The 17,142-nt window shown below is 47.6% G+C and overlaps 2 protein-coding genes across 9 annotated transcripts in view; both read right to left on the bottom strand.

Moving 5' to 3' along the window:
* The window catches only part of UBXN4 (UBX domain protein 4), a 35,338-nt gene extending 34,055 nt beyond the window's left edge, over nucleotides 1-1,283 (bottom strand). Inside the window, exon 1 of the mRNA XM_075317153.1 lies at nucleotides 1,108-1,283. Coding sequence (XP_075173268.1) covers nucleotides 1,108-1,189 — 82 coding nt within the window. The 5' untranslated portion in view covers nucleotides 1,190-1,283. The remainder of the gene's footprint in view (nucleotides 1-1,107) is intronic.
* A 14,958-nt stretch (nucleotides 1,284-16,241) lies between these two features.
* Nucleotides 16,242-17,142, bottom strand: part of R3HDM1 (R3H domain containing 1) — a 132,134-nt gene continuing 131,233 nt past the window's right edge. For 7 of the 8 annotated variants that reach the window (XM_075317144.1, XM_075317147.1, XM_075317148.1 and 4 more), the window contains one exon: nucleotides 16,242-17,142. This exon is cut by the window's right edge and continues 63 nt beyond it. In XM_075317144.1, the coding sequence (XP_075173259.1) occupies nucleotides 16,838-17,142 (305 nt within the window). In that variant the 3' untranslated portion in view covers nucleotides 16,242-16,837. The other variant, XM_075317152.1, reaches the window with a different exon arrangement.

The following is a 17,142-nucleotide window of genomic DNA, read 5'->3' as shown; positions in this document are numbered from 1 at the left end:
TAATGAAGACTTTTTTTAATAATTCCATAGTTCACAACCTGTTACCAAGGTTACCAGCCACCGCTGCAGATTAGCAGTGGCCAGTTTCCTAGGGAAAGAGCGCAGTGCTTAAAAGCTCTTTACTATGGAGCTTAGAAGTGCTGGAGCAGCCGGATCAGCGCTCACAAGCACCTATAAAACTGGCCTGTGCTTCCACGCATTTCAGGACAGTGAGGTGACCACGCTGTTGCCCAATCTGTCAATCAGCAGTAGTGGACTGCCCCTCCTCCCTCTCCCCTGAAGCTTTTAAATAACTGTCAACAAGCAGGTCACAAGTTATAACCACTGAGCGTCCAATTTTGATAAACTCAATCCTCAGCTGCAGTTTATTTTAAAACAAATTGTGCTTTACTCCCCCATAACGGGTCCAACGCAGTTTCCATCAATGCTCCCAGGCTCATGCTGACAGCGCTGCAGCCAATCACTGAGCTCAACAGCTCTGCCCAAGTAGACAATGCAGAGCACTGAGCTCAGTGATTGGCTGCAGTGCTGTCAGCATGGCCCTGTGAGCAGTGGTGGAAACTGAGCGCTGGACCCTGGGAGGGTGAGTAAAGCAAGTTTGGAGGGGGTTTTTTTGTTTATTTTGTTCCCAAAAACCCTGTCTCAGCAATAGGGTTGGGTTTTTTTTACATCATGCGTTTTATGAACTTTATTGTCTAAGGGGATTTTTTTTTTTAGAACATCAGATGCTGCTTCAATGAAAAGTGGATATAAAAATAAAATAAACCAAGGTCCAACCTAAAATGCAGAAAGTAAAAAAGAAAAGCAAAAAGATAAAAAGGACAGGACGACTAATGAGGGCCAAAAAGTGCAACACAGCAAGGGCAGCGCGGGGCGACATAAACAAGACCTGTGATTGGCTGAGGGGGAATGATCATGTCAGGTGGTGGTCAGGGGCATGCTGGGAGTTGTAGTCTCACAACAGCATGTTACAGCCCTGGGGAATAACGCCACAGGCCCCACTGATGGGCTCTGCATTGCTTTCTGGCTGTAGCTGCCGCTACCTGACACCGCTGCTGTCACTGTCCGCCCTCCCTGCTGCCTCCATCCCCACAGCGCCTTCCTCACCCGCCACAAACACGACAAACACGGAGCTCCGCTGCTTGGCTGCGGCTATGGCCTCCGGGATGGATCCCTGGAACCAGAGCATGTCCCGGCCTGGAGTTACTGCCCCGTCCGCCTCCTCCTGTCACCGTCAGCCGGACACACAACGATGACGAAGCGGAGAACAAGCTCTGACGCCGAAAACGTCATCACGCACGACGCAACGAGCCGTAAACCACGCCCGCCTACTAGGATTGGCTACAGCGAAGCTCCGCCCATAAAGGCGTGTTCGTCATGTTTCATCTTCTATCAGTCGTCATGGCAACAGATGCAGCCCTGACGACACTCATCCTCCTGATTTCTATGCAGCCCCCCGTATGGTGCTTCTTAAAGGGATTGTCTGGCATGTTTTCAAAATACAAAAAAAATAAATAAAATCATTAATTACATATTTAACGCTGTCATGACGACCGCAGCAGCCAATCACTGACCTCATGTGAAGTAAAATGTGTGACTTCTGAGGTCAGTGATTGGCTGCAGTGGTCATAAGTGATGGACGTGACATCATCGCGACAATACTTTTTTTTTTATCTTATATCATTTCCAGCTTTTAACCAAATTTTGAAAATTCCTGGACAGCCCCTTTAAATCATAAATTAAATATCTTAAAGGACTCTAAAGAGGTTAAAAGTTTGCGGACTGACAGCAGCGTTGAATGCAGACTGATCTAGAGCAGCGTTCACACCTGCACTCCTGTGACCTCAGGTGTTTGGAGCCGTGTGCAGATTGACCCAGAGGACGGAATTGGCTGATAATTGGTGTGAATGCTATTCAAGGCATGGGGAAATGGAAGGCATCTTAAAAGGTTTTTTTATACCAAAACTCCCCACCAAGTGGCGCTGTACAGTGAGCGAGCGGCCCAAAAACCATGTGCCGATAATTGGAGCTGTCACTACTGTTCCACAGACTAGCAAAACTGTTCAATATGGCCGCCATCGTGCATGGTGACCATCTTCATCCTATGCAGAACATGCTCGACGCTTGCATGTGTGGCGCCCTGGCCTATCAGGTCGTCACAGGGTATTGTGCAATCTGCCCTTCTGCACAGTATCCACCTCCTCCTTGGTTACGGGTCCCTAACAATTGGTGTTGCCAAAGACCAGCTAATCAAAATCCTAGGAACACTCTGCACCACATCCACCAGACACACCAGTGGATGGCCTGAGTGGAATAGGGTCGCCCAGTTGGGGGTTGGTTAAGGGGGGGTCAGGAGTGTCAGGAGCAGTTCAGTTGAGTTGGGGTCAGAGAGAGTGTAGCGTTGGAGGTGAAAGTGAGAGGAGGTCAGGAGCTGGGCTCCTTGAGACTACTAAGTAGCAGACATTGGTCTGGGCCTGGTAGGAGCTGGACCCCCAGTCACAGGGGATCATGACAAGGGGCACTGCATTGTCGTGGAGGACAGCCGGCGGTCTTGTACCATAACCGGGCTGGGACCAGAGCTTGATGGGGTACATGGACCCTAGATCAGGGAGTAGCTTCAGGCAACCTGACAATTTACCCGACGAGAATGGAGCCTTCAAGATCCGCTCTCCACCCGCTCCAAAATCGGGGTACGGGCACAACGAGAGGGATAGGACTTTCCACATATACGGTCCAAGAAATCCCAAGCGTGAACCCTGAGAGCAAGCTCCCTCAGTTAGCCATACTGGGGAGCGGGACCCGACTAGTTTCAGGCTACAGGGACCAACCAGAGAGAAACAAGGTGCCAAGGGAAAGGTCACAGATCAACAGGCAACACCAACGGAAACGGGACCTAGGCGTGCTCCACCTCAGCGGTAGCCGTGTCCAAAACTTTGGTTTACTACAGTTGTCGGTGTCAGCGTTATTGGATTGACTGAGTACGCAAGTGACCCTTACCTCCCCAACGGCATCTCCCTGTGACCATCACCGAGTCCCGGGGCATCCCCCCTACCCACGGAGGGGTTAAACGCCTGGCTGCCCACTCCATCGCCACCGGGTACTCCCGGCCGCAGCGGTGGTACTCCACCTCACCACACACCACGGGTGGCGTCACAAACTATTCCATTCAATATCCCCTGTAAATACCCCCCTTCTTCTATTCGAGTGGCCGCGAGACCCCCGGGTCCGAACGCCCCTCGAGCCACCACGGATCCGGGTCTCAGCAGCCCGGCTGCTGGCACGGGGGCGGTACACATGTAACATGTCTGGTGGGATGCTGCGCACTTCCAAAATGATGCGGTCTTTGAAGTCAGCCAGGGTGTCAACATTTCCCCGATAAACGCTATTTCAAGTGTCCCCACAACCAGAAATCACAAGGATTGAGATCGGGCAAATGTGGTGGCCATGCTTTAGGGAAAGAGCGGCTCAAAATCCTGTCATTGGGAAAATGTGCACGCAGAACGTTCTTCACACAATTTGCCAATTTGCGATGTGAGGAGGTGCGCCATCATGTATGAAGGTGGTCATCTTAAGACACTGCCGCTGTTGGAGTTGCGGAAGCACCACTGTTTCCAGCATTGTCTAGTATCTCACTGCTGTCACGGATCAGGTAGTAACACCAGTTGGCCTCATTTCTTCATAAAAGAACGGTCCGAGGATGAATGATGAAGCCACACCAAACGGTTAACTTTGGCGAATGCAGAAGAACCCCCTCTACCGCATGAGGATTTTCGGTAGCCCATATGGGGCACTACACGGGGCCTTGGGAACACTCGTCACCGGGCCGGTGAAAGGTCAGGGAATATCACGGGTGGCCCTGCCCAGTTTCGTGACCCCGAGGTGTCCACAAAAAGGGAAGGATGGTGGATGGGATGATAAGGATAAAGGATGTAGGGAGTAGTTGTCTCATGACGTCACCTGTGGTATGCGGCCAGGGATTAGACGCCGCTGCGGTCGCTGTCCTCTCGGGCGGGTGGTGACGCAGCTAGGATGGTTCAGATTCCCACAGGTGAAGCTAGGCCCCAGGGACGATGATGGAGGTAGTAGTGGCCATTGGCGCCGAAGCGTGGGGCGACAGCATTGAAGGATGACACAGTCTCTGTGGTTTAAGGTGTTTACTCACTGTTCATGGGTTGCCTGGTGGTGCCGGTGTCCGCCGTGATGGGCTTCAGCTGATCCCGGATCCTTCAAAGGTCAGAACGGGTGCGGTAGTCTGTGGGCCGTTGCTTTTTTGCTTTGTGTGCTGGCCCCCCCAGGCATAAAGCTACTCAAGGTCCCCTTTAGTGGTTGTTTAGTTCCCGTCCCACCTGCATTTAGCGCAAGTCCTTGTCAGGGGCCCAACCGTAATCGTGACCCCGGTTTCTATTTGCCACTGTGCTCCTGGATCTGTGGTGGTCAGAGAGACCTGCAATCCACCTGTTCAGCAGATTCTGGTGGCGCAACTTGAAGCATGCACCACCTTAGTGCTCTGCACCCTAGACTGCGCCGGTCCCAAGGGAGCAACCAAGCTCACCCCTCGGCGACCGTGTTTCTCCAATGTCCCACAGGAGCTACCGGTAACTAGCATCATCCCTCTCCACTGCTCCGCCTCGACTCCTTGATTATCTGATGTTCCTCCTACTCCCCCTTGGTGGTCACTCCTACCCAGAGTCCCTGTCGCTAGTGGGTGGAAGCCCCAGTGTATGGTTGGCAACCTTAAGACCCAACCCTAGCCCGGTCCCCAGTGGAGAGAACAACCTACTGTATGTATTGTATGAATGTATGTGAAACCGGAACTGACCTCCTCTGGACCCAGAATGAGTACTGCACCATAAGTGAGATGCAGTACCCTATGGCGACTTAAGCCTCAGGGGCACCACACATATGCGACAATTTTGTGTGTTCACCGTTCCATTCATCTCACCACAACATTCCATGGACAATTGCCATCCACTTCCACTCTCGCTAGCAACATTAATGCAAATGTCATGCGGGTATCATTGTCACGAGGAAGAAGTTGTTGATGATGGCTACTTTTGTACGGGTATGCCCACAAGACCTTCCGGAGAACTTTCCACACTGTGCTGTACGGGAGCCCCAATTGCCTGGAAACACTGCGTGCACTGCTGTTCTCGGGGGGGGGGGGTTGTTCGTGCCCTGTTCCACTACAGCAGTGGCAATGTCCCCCACACCCTCTCTGCTCACCGGTCATCGCCCGTGCCCTGGCTCAACACTTAGTAACCCTGTGTCCTCAAAACGTGTCATCATCTGTCTCAGCAAATTGACAGCCATTGCCCCACTACATGTGTGAAGGTCTTTCAGACAAGGAAAGGCTCTCAGTGCAGCTGTAGCATTCCTGGCATTCTCATAAAACAACCGCACTAACAGCGCACCATCCGGCAAAGAGACAGACTAAGTTGCAAGGCACGCTCACTATATAGCGCCACTTTTTCACCTGGTGGGGAGTTTTGGTATAAAAAATTTTTTTAAGATGCCTTCCGTTTCCCCATGCCTTGAATAGCATACATACCAATTTTTAGCCAATTCTGTCCACTGGGTCAGTCTGCACATGGCTCCAAACACCTTAGGTTATTTTATGGCCACCTTAAAAAAAATCACAAACTTTTGCCACAAATCCACTTCACTGACCCCCGACCTCTCCAGGAGTATCTTTTGGCAGTGTTTTTTTTTTTTTTTTTTTTTTAGCACAGTTGAAAACCAACGTGTAACATTTTGCAGGATTGTGCAATTTTTGACTCTAAAAAGGCACAAAATGAGGAAAAAAAATCCCCCAATAAAGGCATCTTTTAATTTGCATAACATTTTATCATTGATGAATTTGGCACAAAATACAACAAAGGCAGAAAGAACGATGAGACATAAAAATGACTTTAAATAAAAAATGACAGATCTGGGCTCGTTGTGTTTTTACTGCATTTATTTTTTTTTTTTTGATTGGTGACCTATCCAGGGTACTGCAATTTAGCTCCTATTGAAGAGTTACGCTGCAGTACTCAAGAATGGCCAACGTATGGCGCTGTTCTGCTCTGTTCACTGTATATGGCTACTGCTGGATCAGAAATCGGGCCATTTTCACACCAATCTCTTGGCCTAATAATAAACCCAAACTTTCTGTTCTTTTCACAACCACGTGGACAAACCGCAATATACTGTTTCTGGCACAACTGAATAGGTATTTACTGACCAAAGACATGCAAAAAGGGAATTTAGATTGTGAGCCCCAACGGGGACAGTGTTGTTGATGTATGTAAAGCGCTACGGAATATGTTAGCACTATATAAAAATAAAGATTATTATTACTAATAAAGAAAAGCTTATTACAAATAATAAACTGACCCTGCACCTACACAAAGAATTAAATGTGAGCAGGAAGAAGCGGCTGTGACTGAGTTACCGTATATACAGTGCCTACAAGTAGTATTCAACCCCCTGCAGATTTAGCAGGTTTACACATTCGGAAGTAACTTGGCATTGTGACATTTGGACTGTAGATCAGCCTGGAAGTGTGAAATGCAGCAAAAAAGAATGTTATTTATTTTTTTATTTTTTTTTTTAAATTGTGAAAAGTTTATTCAGAGGGTCATTTATTATTCAACCCCTCAAACCACCAGAATTCTGTTTGGTTCCCCTAAAGTATTAAGAAGTATTTCAGGCACAAAGAACAATGAGCTTCACATGTTTGGATTAATTATCTCTTTTTCCAGCCTTTTCTGACTAATTACGACCCTCCCCAAACTTGTGAACAGCACTCATACTTGGTCAACATGGGAAAGACAAAGGAGCATTCCAAGGCCATCAGAGACAAGATCGTGGAGGGTCACAAGGCTGGCAAGGGGTACAAAACCCTTTCCAAGGAGTTGGGCCTACCTGTCTCCACTGTTGGGAGCATCATCCGGAAGTGGAAGGCTTATGGAACTATTGTTAGCTTTCCACGGCCTGGACAGCCTTTGAAAGTTTCCTCCCGTGCCGAGGCTAGGCTTGTCCGAAGAGTCAAGGCTAACCCAAGGACAACAAGGAAGGAGCTCTGGGAAGATCTCATGGCAGTGGGGACATTGGTTTCAGTCAATACCATAAGTAACGTACTCCACCGCAATGGTCTCCGTTCCAGACGAGCCCGTAAGGTACCTTTTACTTTCAAAGCGTCATGTCAAGGCTTGTCTACAGTTTGCTCATGATCACTTGGAGGACTCTGAGACAGACTGGTTCAAGGTTCTCTGGTCTGATGAGACCAAGATCGAGATCTTTGGTGCCAACCACACACGTGACGTTTGGAGACTGGATGGCACTGCATACGACCCCAAGAATACCATCCCTACAGTCAAGCATGGTGGTGGCAGCATCATGCTGTGGGGCTGTTTCTCAGCCAAGGGGCCTGGCCATCTGGTCCGCATCCATGGGAAGATGGATAGCACGGCCTACCTGGAGATTTTGGCCAAGAACCTCCGCTCCTCCATCAAAGATCTTAAGATGGGTCGTCATTTCATCTTCCAACAAGACAACGACCCAAAGCACACAGCCAAGAAAACCAAGGCCTGGTTCAAGAGGGAAAAAAATCAAGGTGTTGCAGTGGCCTAGTCAGTCTCCTGACCTTAACCCAATTGAAAACTTGTGGAAGGAGCTAAAGATTAAAGTCCACATGAGACACCCAAAGAACCTAGATAACTTGGAGAAGATCTGCATGGAGGAGTGGGCCAAGATAACTCCAGAGACCTGTGCCGGCCTGATCAGGTCTTATAAAAGATGATTATTAGCTGTAATTGCAAACAAGGGTTATTCCACAAAATATTAAACCTAGGGGTTGAATAACAATTGACCCACACTTTTATGTTGAAAATTTATTAAAATTTAACTGAGCAACATAACTTGTTGGTTTGTAAGATTTATGCATCTGTTAATAAATCCTGCTCTTGTTTGAAGTTTGCAGGCTCTAACTTATTTGCATCTTATCAAACCTGCTAAATCTGCAGGGGGTTGAATACTATTTGTAGGCACTGTATAATGCAGACACATACAGACATTGAATATAGCAAAACTAAATTGTATTACTGCAATGCAGACTATATTAATAAAACTAAGGTACTTAGTGCAAAAATTGGACATTATTTTGAGTCCAACAGCCAGGTCAAATCATGGTTTGTTGTGCCTGGTGGGCACACACTAATCGGCCAGTTTGTGCACTAAGTACCTTGGTGTTATAAGTATAGTGTATATGGCAGTAATGCAGTTTATTTTTTCATATATTCATTGCTTGCATATAGAAGGGGGGGAAGCAGTCAGTATCTGGTGTGACCAAAATTTGTCAGTCTGTCATCTGCCCTGCACAGTGAAAACCAAAATTCATCCATGAAGAGAACAACACCCCAACGTGTCAGACGTCATCGAATGTGAGCGTTTGCCCACTCAAGTCTGTTATGATGATGAACTGCAGTCAGGTGGAGACCCCCTATGAGGACAACGCTCTGCAGACAAGTGAAGACCCCACTGAGGACGATGAACTGCAGACAGGTGGAGACCCCACTGAGGACGATGAACTGCAGTCAGGTGGAGACCCCCAATGAGGACGATGAACTGCAGTCAGGTGGAGACCCCAATGAGGACGATGAACTGCAGTCAGGTGGAGACCCCCAATGAGGACAATGAACTGCAGTCAGGTGGAGACCCCCAATGAGGACGATAAACTGCAATCAGGTGGAGACCCCCCCAATGAGGACGATGAACTGCAGTCAGGTGGAGACCCCAATGAGGACAATGAACTGCAGTCAGGTGGAGACCCCCCAATGAGGACGATGAACTGCAGTCAGGTGGAGACCCCCCAATGAGGACGATGAACTGCAGTCAGGTGGAGATCCCCCAATGAGGACGATCAACTGCAGTCAGGTGGAGACCCCGATGAGGACGACGAGCAGCAGAGGAGCTTCTCTGAGACAGTTTGTGCAGAAATTCTTTGGTTTTGCACCGTCTGTTGCAGCCACGGTCCAGGGGGCCGGTCTCAGACAATATTGGAGGTGGAGATGCTGGATGTGGAGGTTCTGGCCCGGTGCGGTTACACCCGGTCAGTCGGATCTGCTGCCAAATTTTCTGACACACCTGTAGAGACTACTTATGGTAGACAAATGAACATTCAATTCATGGGCAACATCTGCGGTGGACATTTCTGCAGTCAACATGCAAATACACACACCCTCAAAATATGCAACATCTGTGATAAAACTGCACACTTTAGCATGTCGTTTTATTGTGGCCAGCATAAGGCGCACCTGTGCAATGAACATTGCTGTCTAATCAGCATCTTGATATGCCGAACCTGTGAGCTGGATGGATTATCTTGGTAAGGCTAGTTTCACACTTGCGCTATTTTGACGCAAACGGAATCCGTCACTAATGTAGTACAGTTCATTTATTTACAGTGGAAGCGCGTTACTATGGCGCGTGTGTGTCATGCAGTACCCGCTTGTGTCCACACGATGTCGCGCTTCCACTGTAAATAAATGAACTGTACTAGATTAGTGACGGATTCCGTTTGCGTCAAAATAGCGCAAGTGTGAGTGAGCCCTAAAGGAGAAGTGATCATTAACACAGATTTGTGAAAAATATTTCAGAGAAAAAAGGTATTTAGTATACATAGAAAAAGTCTTAATGTTTGAGTTCAGCACATGAAAGAAGGGAGCAAAAACAAATGTTGCATTTATATTTTTGTTCAGTAGATCTTGGCTTACACGCTTTATTGATATGTAGGTATTTATTGTGCATGATCTGATTTTTCACAGGTAAATTGTGACCAACTATTTTCAGTCTATAGCGGGGTTATCATTCATTGTACAGGAGGAGGAGGTAAGCTGTGATATCACCTAATCGGAATAGTGAATCCTGTATTATCTAGTGTATGTAGAGGTGTTACCTTTCATTGTACAGGAGGAGGTGAGCTGTGACATCATCTATTATGAATAGTGGATCCTATCTTCTGTGCTATATACACACACACACACACGTGTTATCAGTCATTGTCCAGGAGGAGGAGGTGAGCTGTGACATCACCTATTGTGAATGGTGGATCCTGTGTTCTGTACTGTATATAGAGGTGTGATCAGGAAGGACTGACAAACTACAGATTTGTCGCAGATATCTCTGCAGTGCAGACATTATTTCTGAAAATCCAATCCACTTTGCTGGTATGGTCTTACACAAAGGTCTTTCCACAAGCACATATACTGCACAGCAGTCCCATGAGGACATAGTTTTCTAATTTTAGCTGCCAAATCTTGATTTTTTTTTTTAAGGGTGTTTGTTTTTTTAATCTTTTGCCCGTTTTCCTGTTTGTTTTTTGATGTCATCTTATATTTTGTCTTTTTGTACATCTTTTATTTGGAGGTTCCAGCCTTTGTAGTATGTGACCTGGATATCTATTAATTGAGAAGATGGTGTCAGCAAATTGTGTATGTTGTATGTATGGTCGTGGGAGGTTGAGAATTATGCTCAATTTTGCAACTTAAAAACAAATCCCACAAAACCATGGTAGAATTGTGTTTTTTTTCCACAATATCTCCACATTTGGAATTTTTTCCCCTTTTCCAGTACACTATATGGTAAAATTAATGGTGTCATACAAAAGTACAAATTGTCCCACAAAAAACAAGTCCTCATATGTGTATGTGGACAGAAAAATAAAAAAAGATATGGCTCAGCGGAAAAGGGGAGGAAAAGACCAAACCAGTAATTAGCCCTGTTATGAAGGACTTAATGAGAACATCAAAATGTATTGGCTCCTGGTAGGTATACATGAGTATGTATGTATGTGCTCTTTGTATGCATGTGTGTGTATGCATGTGTGTGTATGTGTGTGTGTGTATATGTGTGTGTATGTATGTGTGTGTATGTATGTGTGTGTATGTATGCATGTGCTCTTTGTATGCATGTGTGTGTATGTATGTGTGTGTATGTATGTGCTCTTTGTATGCATGTGTGTGTATGTATGTGTGTGTATGTGCGTGCTCTTTATATGCATGTGTGTGTATGTGCGTGCTCTTTATATGCATGTGTGTGTATGTATGTGTGTGTATGTATGTGCTCTTTGTATGCATGTGTGTGTATGTATGTGTGTGTATGTGCGTGCTCTTTATATGCATGTGTGTGTATGTGCGTGCTCTTTATATGCACGTGTGTGTATGTGCGTGCTCTTTATATGCATGTGTGTGTGTATGTGCGTGCTCTTTATATGCATGTGTGTGTATGTGCTCTATATATGCATGTGTTTACATGTATGTGCTCTTTATATGCATGTGTTTGTATGTATGTGCTCTTTGTATGCATGTGTATGTATGTGCTCTTTGTATGTATCTGTTTGTATGTATGTGTTCTATGTATGCATGTGTTCTTTGTATGCATGTGTCTGTATGTATGTCCCCTATGTATGCATGTGTCTGTATGTATGTGCCCTTTGCACGCATGTGTATGTATGTGTGTGTATGTATGTATGTATGTATGTATGTATGTATGTATGTGCTCTTAGTATTCATGTGTATGTGCTCTTAGTATGCATGTATGAAAAATAAAAAAAGATATGGCTCAGCGGAAAAGGGGAGGAAAAGACCAAACCGGTAATTAGCCCTGTTATGAAGGACTTAATGAGAACATCAAAATGTATTGGCTCCTGGTAGGTATACATGAGTATGTATGTATGTGCTCTTTGTATGCATGTGTGTGTATGTATGTGTGTGTATGTGCGTGCTCTTTGTATGCATGTGTGTGTATGCATGTGTGTGTATGTGCGTGCTCTTTATATGCATGTGTGTGTATGTGCGTGCTCTTTATATGCATGTGTGTGTATGTGCGTGCTCTTTATATGCATGTGTGTGTATGTGCGTGCTCTTTATATGCATGTGTGTGTATGTGCGTGCTCTTTATATGCATGTGTGTGTATGTGCGTGCTCTTTATATGCATGTGTGTGTATGTGCGTGCTCTTTATATGCATGTGTGTGTATGTGCGTGCTCTTTATATGCATGTGTGTGTATGTGCTCTATATATGCATGTGTTTACATGTATGTGCTCTTTATATGCATGTGTTTGTATGTATGTGCTCTTTGTATGCATGTGTATGTATGTGCTCTTTGTATGTATCTGTTTGTATGTATGTGTTCTATGTATGCATGTGTTCTTTGTATGCATGTGTCTGTATGTATGTCCCCTATGTATGCATGTGTCTGTATGTATGTGCCCTTTGCACGCATGTGTATGTATGTGTATGTATGTATGTATGTATGTATGTATGTATGTATGTATGTGCTCTTAGTATTCATGTGTATGTGCTCTTAGTATGCATGTGTCTGTATGTATGTGCTCTTAGTATGCATGTGTCTGGATGTATGTGCTCTTAGTATGCATGTGTCTGTATGTATGTGTCTGTGCTCAATGAATGCATGTGTAATATGGCTTCAAGAGACACTGGCCTTTTTATTTAGTACGAATATTTATGACCTTTCTAAAGCATAAGGCCCTGTGCACACACTGCGTTTTTACCCGCGGTTTTGTTGCAGAAATTTCTTGAGAAATGTTTGTAATCTTCCTGCAGACATTCCCCAGCAAAACCTATGGGAAGAATAAAAATAGCTGTGCGCACGCTGCGTTTTTTTCTCAAGAAAATTCTTTCTGCAGAATTTCTTGAGAAAATATCTTGAGAAAATGTGCATGTCACTTCTTTTCCGCAGATAGCTGCGGTATTTCACGCCATTCACTGTAATGTAATCGCGAAATAACGCGGGTATACCGCAGGTAGAAAGTGATGTGCGGTATACCCTCGGTATAGCCGCGGTTTACCTGCGGTAATGTTCATCACTGCCTGCGTTTTGCAGGGAAGTGATGTCATTATGACAGGAAGAGGAAGCGGAGCAGAGTAAACACACACGTCACACTCCCTGGACGCCGCACAGAAGCACTTCCGTGTGACCTCCGTCGGGTGCCCGTGCAGTCTGTGTCCCGCTACAGCCCAACGGCTGCTCGCACTGTAGTGTGTCAGTGTCTGCCCGCAATGCAGTATCAGCAGCTTCTCACTGCAGTGCGGGCAGCCGCGGGGATGACAAGCACTGCTGTCAGGAGGTTAGATGAGATCATTACCTGCTGTGACGATCTCCTGCCTCCTGACGTCACCGCCGTCACTGCCTTCCATTGCCCGCAGCTTTCTCACATAACGTCTCGCGGGCGGCCCGAGGCTGTTACTAGCCGTGACGTCACGGGCTCCCGCGATTCTTTGCCGAGAACGCGGCGGGCATAGAAGGCAGTGACAGCACTGACGTCAGGAGATAGATGAGATCATTACCTGCAGTGACTAACCTCCTGATGGCAGTGCTCGTCATCCCCTGCAGTGACCTGGGCTGACCTATTGATGTTAGCTCAGGTCACTGCACTACTCTCCCAGCCAATGGGGAACATTTTGTTCTTCATTGACTGGGACAGTGACTATGGTATGGATCGTCGTGGGACCCCCTTATTGGATTACGCCGGACCTGGAATTGATTGTTCTTTCAATAAATTGGTGAAAGAGGGAATGTTTTGGGGAGTGTTTTTTCAAATAAAACTTTGTTTGTCGTCTATTTTTTATTTCTTACTGACTGGGTTCGTGATGTCAGGTATCTGATAGACGCTTGATATCACTAATCCCAGGGCTTGATGCCAGGTGACATTACACATCAGGCATCAACCCCATGTATTACCCCGTTTTCCACCGCACCAGGGCAATGGGATGAGTTGGGGCAAAGCGCCAGGATCGGCACGTCTAATGGATGCGCCACTTCTGGGGCGGCTGTGGCCTGCTATTTTTAGGCTGGGGAGTGTCCAGTAACGGTGGACCTCCCTAGTCTGAGAATACCAGACCACAGCTGTCCGCTTTACCTTGGCTGGTGATCCAATTTGGAGGGGACCCCACGTTTTTTGTTTTAAATTATTTATTTAATGTAAAATAACAGCGTGGAGTGCCCTCTGTTTTGGATTACCAGCCAAGGTGAAGCTGCCAGCTGTGGTCTGCAGGCTGCAGCCGTCTGCTTTACCCTAGCTGGCTACAAAAGATAGGGAGCCCACGTCTTTTTTTTTTTTTTTAAATTTTTGGCTAAATACAAGGCTAAGCACCCTTTAGTGCCACATGAAAGTCACTAAAGGGTGCCAGCTTAGAATATGCAGGGGGGTGGGACATTATATAGGTCTTTCTCATCTATTATCTATCTTTCTATTTATCTATCCATCTTTCCCTCTATCCATTATCTGTCTATCGATTATCTATTATCTATATTATTTATTGCAGTTACAGCATAAAAAAAAATCGCAGGGACCAATCTGCGGAAAAACCGCGGCAAAAACTCATGCGTTTTTACAGCAGTTTTGGTGCGTTTTTTCACCGCAGGTGCGGTAATCTTCGACTCCCAGAAGTTTCTCAAGAAATTTTTCTAGTGCACACATAGCCTAAGACAGCTTAAAGACACGCCCAAGAGGATCTATACGCCATGCCCCTTTAGTAAAGGACCAGAAAATGTGCACTAATCTATAAAGGCCCAATATTGCTGGAGAAGCAAGGAAGGCAACAAAGGAAGAGAGACAAGCAAGGAAGGGCAGGAGGGAGCCCAGCAAGGAAGGGCAGGAGGGAGCCCAGCAAGGAAGGGCAGGAGGGAGCCCAGCAAGGAAGGGCAGGAGGGAGCCCAGCAAGGAAGGGCAGGAGGGAGCCCAGCAAGGAAGGGCAGGAGGGAGCCCAGCAAGGAAGGGCAGGAGGGAGCCCAGCAAGGAAGGGCAGGAGGGAGCCCAGCAAGGAAGGGCAGGAGGGAGCCCAGCAAGGAAGGGCAGGAGGGAGCCCAGCAAGGAAGGGCAGGAGGGAGCCCAGCAAGGAAGGGCAGGAGGGAGCCCAGCAAGGAAGGGCAGGAGGGAGCCCAGCAAGGAAGGGCAGGAGGGAGCCCAGCAAGGAAGGGCAGGAGGGAGCCCAGCAAGGAAGGGCAGGAGGGAGCCCAGCAAGGAAGGGCAGGAGGGAGCCCAGCAAGGAAGGGCAGGAGGGAGCCCAGCAAAGAAGGGCAGGAGGGAGCCCAGCAAGGCAGGGCAGGAGGGAGCCCAGCAAGGCAGGGCAGGAGGGAGCCCAGCAAGGAAGGGCAGGAGGGAGACCAGCAAGGAAGGGCAGGAGGGAGACCAGCAAGGAAGGGCAGGAGGGAGACCAGCAAGGAAGGGCAGGAGGGAGACCAGCAAGGAAGGGCAGGAGGGAGACCAGCAAGGAAGGGCAGGAGGGAGACCAGCAAGGAAGGGCAGGAGGGAGACCAGCAAGGAAGGGCAGGAGGGAGACCAGCAAGGAAGGGCAGGAGGGAGACCAGCAAGGAAGGGCAGGAGGGAGTCCAGCAAGGAAGGGCAGGAGGGAGTCCAGCAAGGAAGGGCAGGAGGGAGTCCAGCAAGGAAGGGCAGGAGGGAGACCAGCAAGGAAGGGCAGGAGGGAGACCAGCAAGGAAGGGCAGGAGGGAGACCAGCAAGGAAGGGCAGGAGGGAGCCCAGTAAGGAAGGGCAGGAGGGAGCCCAGCAAGGCAGGGCAGGAGGGAGCCCAGCAAGGCAGGGCAGGAGGGAGCCCAGCAAGGCAGGGCAGGAGGGAGCCCAGCAAGGCAGGGCAGGAGGGAGCCCAGCAAGGCAGGGCAGGAGGGAGTCCAGCAAGGCAGGGCAGGAGGGAGTCCAGCAAGGCAAAGCAGGAGGGAGACCAGCAAGGCAGGGCAGGAGGGAGACCAGCAAGGAAGGGCAGGAGGAAGTCCAGCAAGGCAGGGCAGGAGGAAGTCCAGCAAGGCAGGGCAGGAGGAAGTCCAGCAAGGCAGGGCAGGAGGAAGTCCAGCAAGGCAGGGCAGGAGGGAGACCAGCAAGGAAGGGCAGGAGGGAGACCAGCAAGGAAGGGCAGGAGGGAGCCCAGCAAGGAAGGGCAGGAGGGAGCCCAGCAAGGAAGGGCAGGAGGGAGACAAGGAAGGAAGGGCAGGAGGGAGACAAGGAAGGGAAAGTAGGAGAAAAAGAAGGGAAGAAGGGAGAAAAGGAAGGCAGGGAGAAAAAGGAAGGCAGGGAAAGAAAAAAACTAAAAACTGGCACTATTACTCCTTTGACTTTGATTCAGGCAGCCAGAATTTGACATTTGATGATTGTCTGCCCCATCTCATGTCAACTAGAACTGCAAAAATAACATTAACCCTCAATTAAATAAAAGAAAATGACTTTCGTGAGAAACCATTTATTTACAATGAACTTTCACAAAGCGTTAATGTAAATAACTTATGAAGGGCACAGTGAAGAGGGTCCGTTATTTTAACAGCATCCCCTTGGAAGACGGGGGGCGGGTAGGGGAGGACCAGACTTCTCTTCAAAAAACAGTAATAGGTCTATTATTATAATAATATATATCTATGTATATAGATTTTTCTTCAAGTGCAGCAATAATTTCCCCACCCTTTTCTAGTAAAGTGGATGACAAAGTGCTGGCTTTGGAAAAAAAATAAATAAAAAGGAAAAAAAAAAAAGTAAAGTAGAAAACAGACTTTTTCTCTTTGTCTTTTTTTTTTGTTTTTCTCTTATCAACATGGGCATTCATTATGAACAACATATTTTTTTTTCTGTACAAGAGAACTTTGGGTCCGATACAGAAATATAAATATAAAACAAACAGGCTATAAAAGGGGGAGGGTGGGATTTGGGTAGGTCTGTCCTACTGACGGGGGCCTCTCTGCAGGATGTTCCGGGTCTCCGCGAATGCTTCTGAAGGCCAATCCTAAAAGTGACGAGGGCGGACATTGCAGGGACGCCCCCGCTTTCTTTTACTGAGAGCTCGCTCTTTCTAGGATGTGAAGGTCGTAGTGTTTTCTGCTCGTCCTCAGTCTAAACTTGTTCATTAAGTTATTGTGTTCTTTCAGTGCATTCTTAGCGGCCGATACGGTGGGGAAGGTCGCCACGATGGTGTAGGTGGAGGCCAAGTCTGAAGAGGGGCTGCCTTGCTCAGGACTCGTGTGGATCTCCCCGCTCCCGCAGTAGTGTTGGTGGTGCGGATGCGGGGTCTGCTGTGATCGAGGGTCCCGCAGCCACCGAATTTTAGCACCTACTTTAAACAGTTCGCCAAAAAGCA

Source organism: Anomaloglossus baeobatrachus, chromosome 7 (genome assembly GCF_048569485.1).
Source record: "Anomaloglossus baeobatrachus isolate aAnoBae1 chromosome 7, aAnoBae1.hap1, whole genome shotgun sequence".
NCBI classification, from domain to species: domain Eukaryota; kingdom Metazoa; phylum Chordata; class Amphibia; order Anura; family Aromobatidae; genus Anomaloglossus; species Anomaloglossus baeobatrachus.
This window is presented reverse-complemented; position numbering and strand designations above follow the sequence as displayed.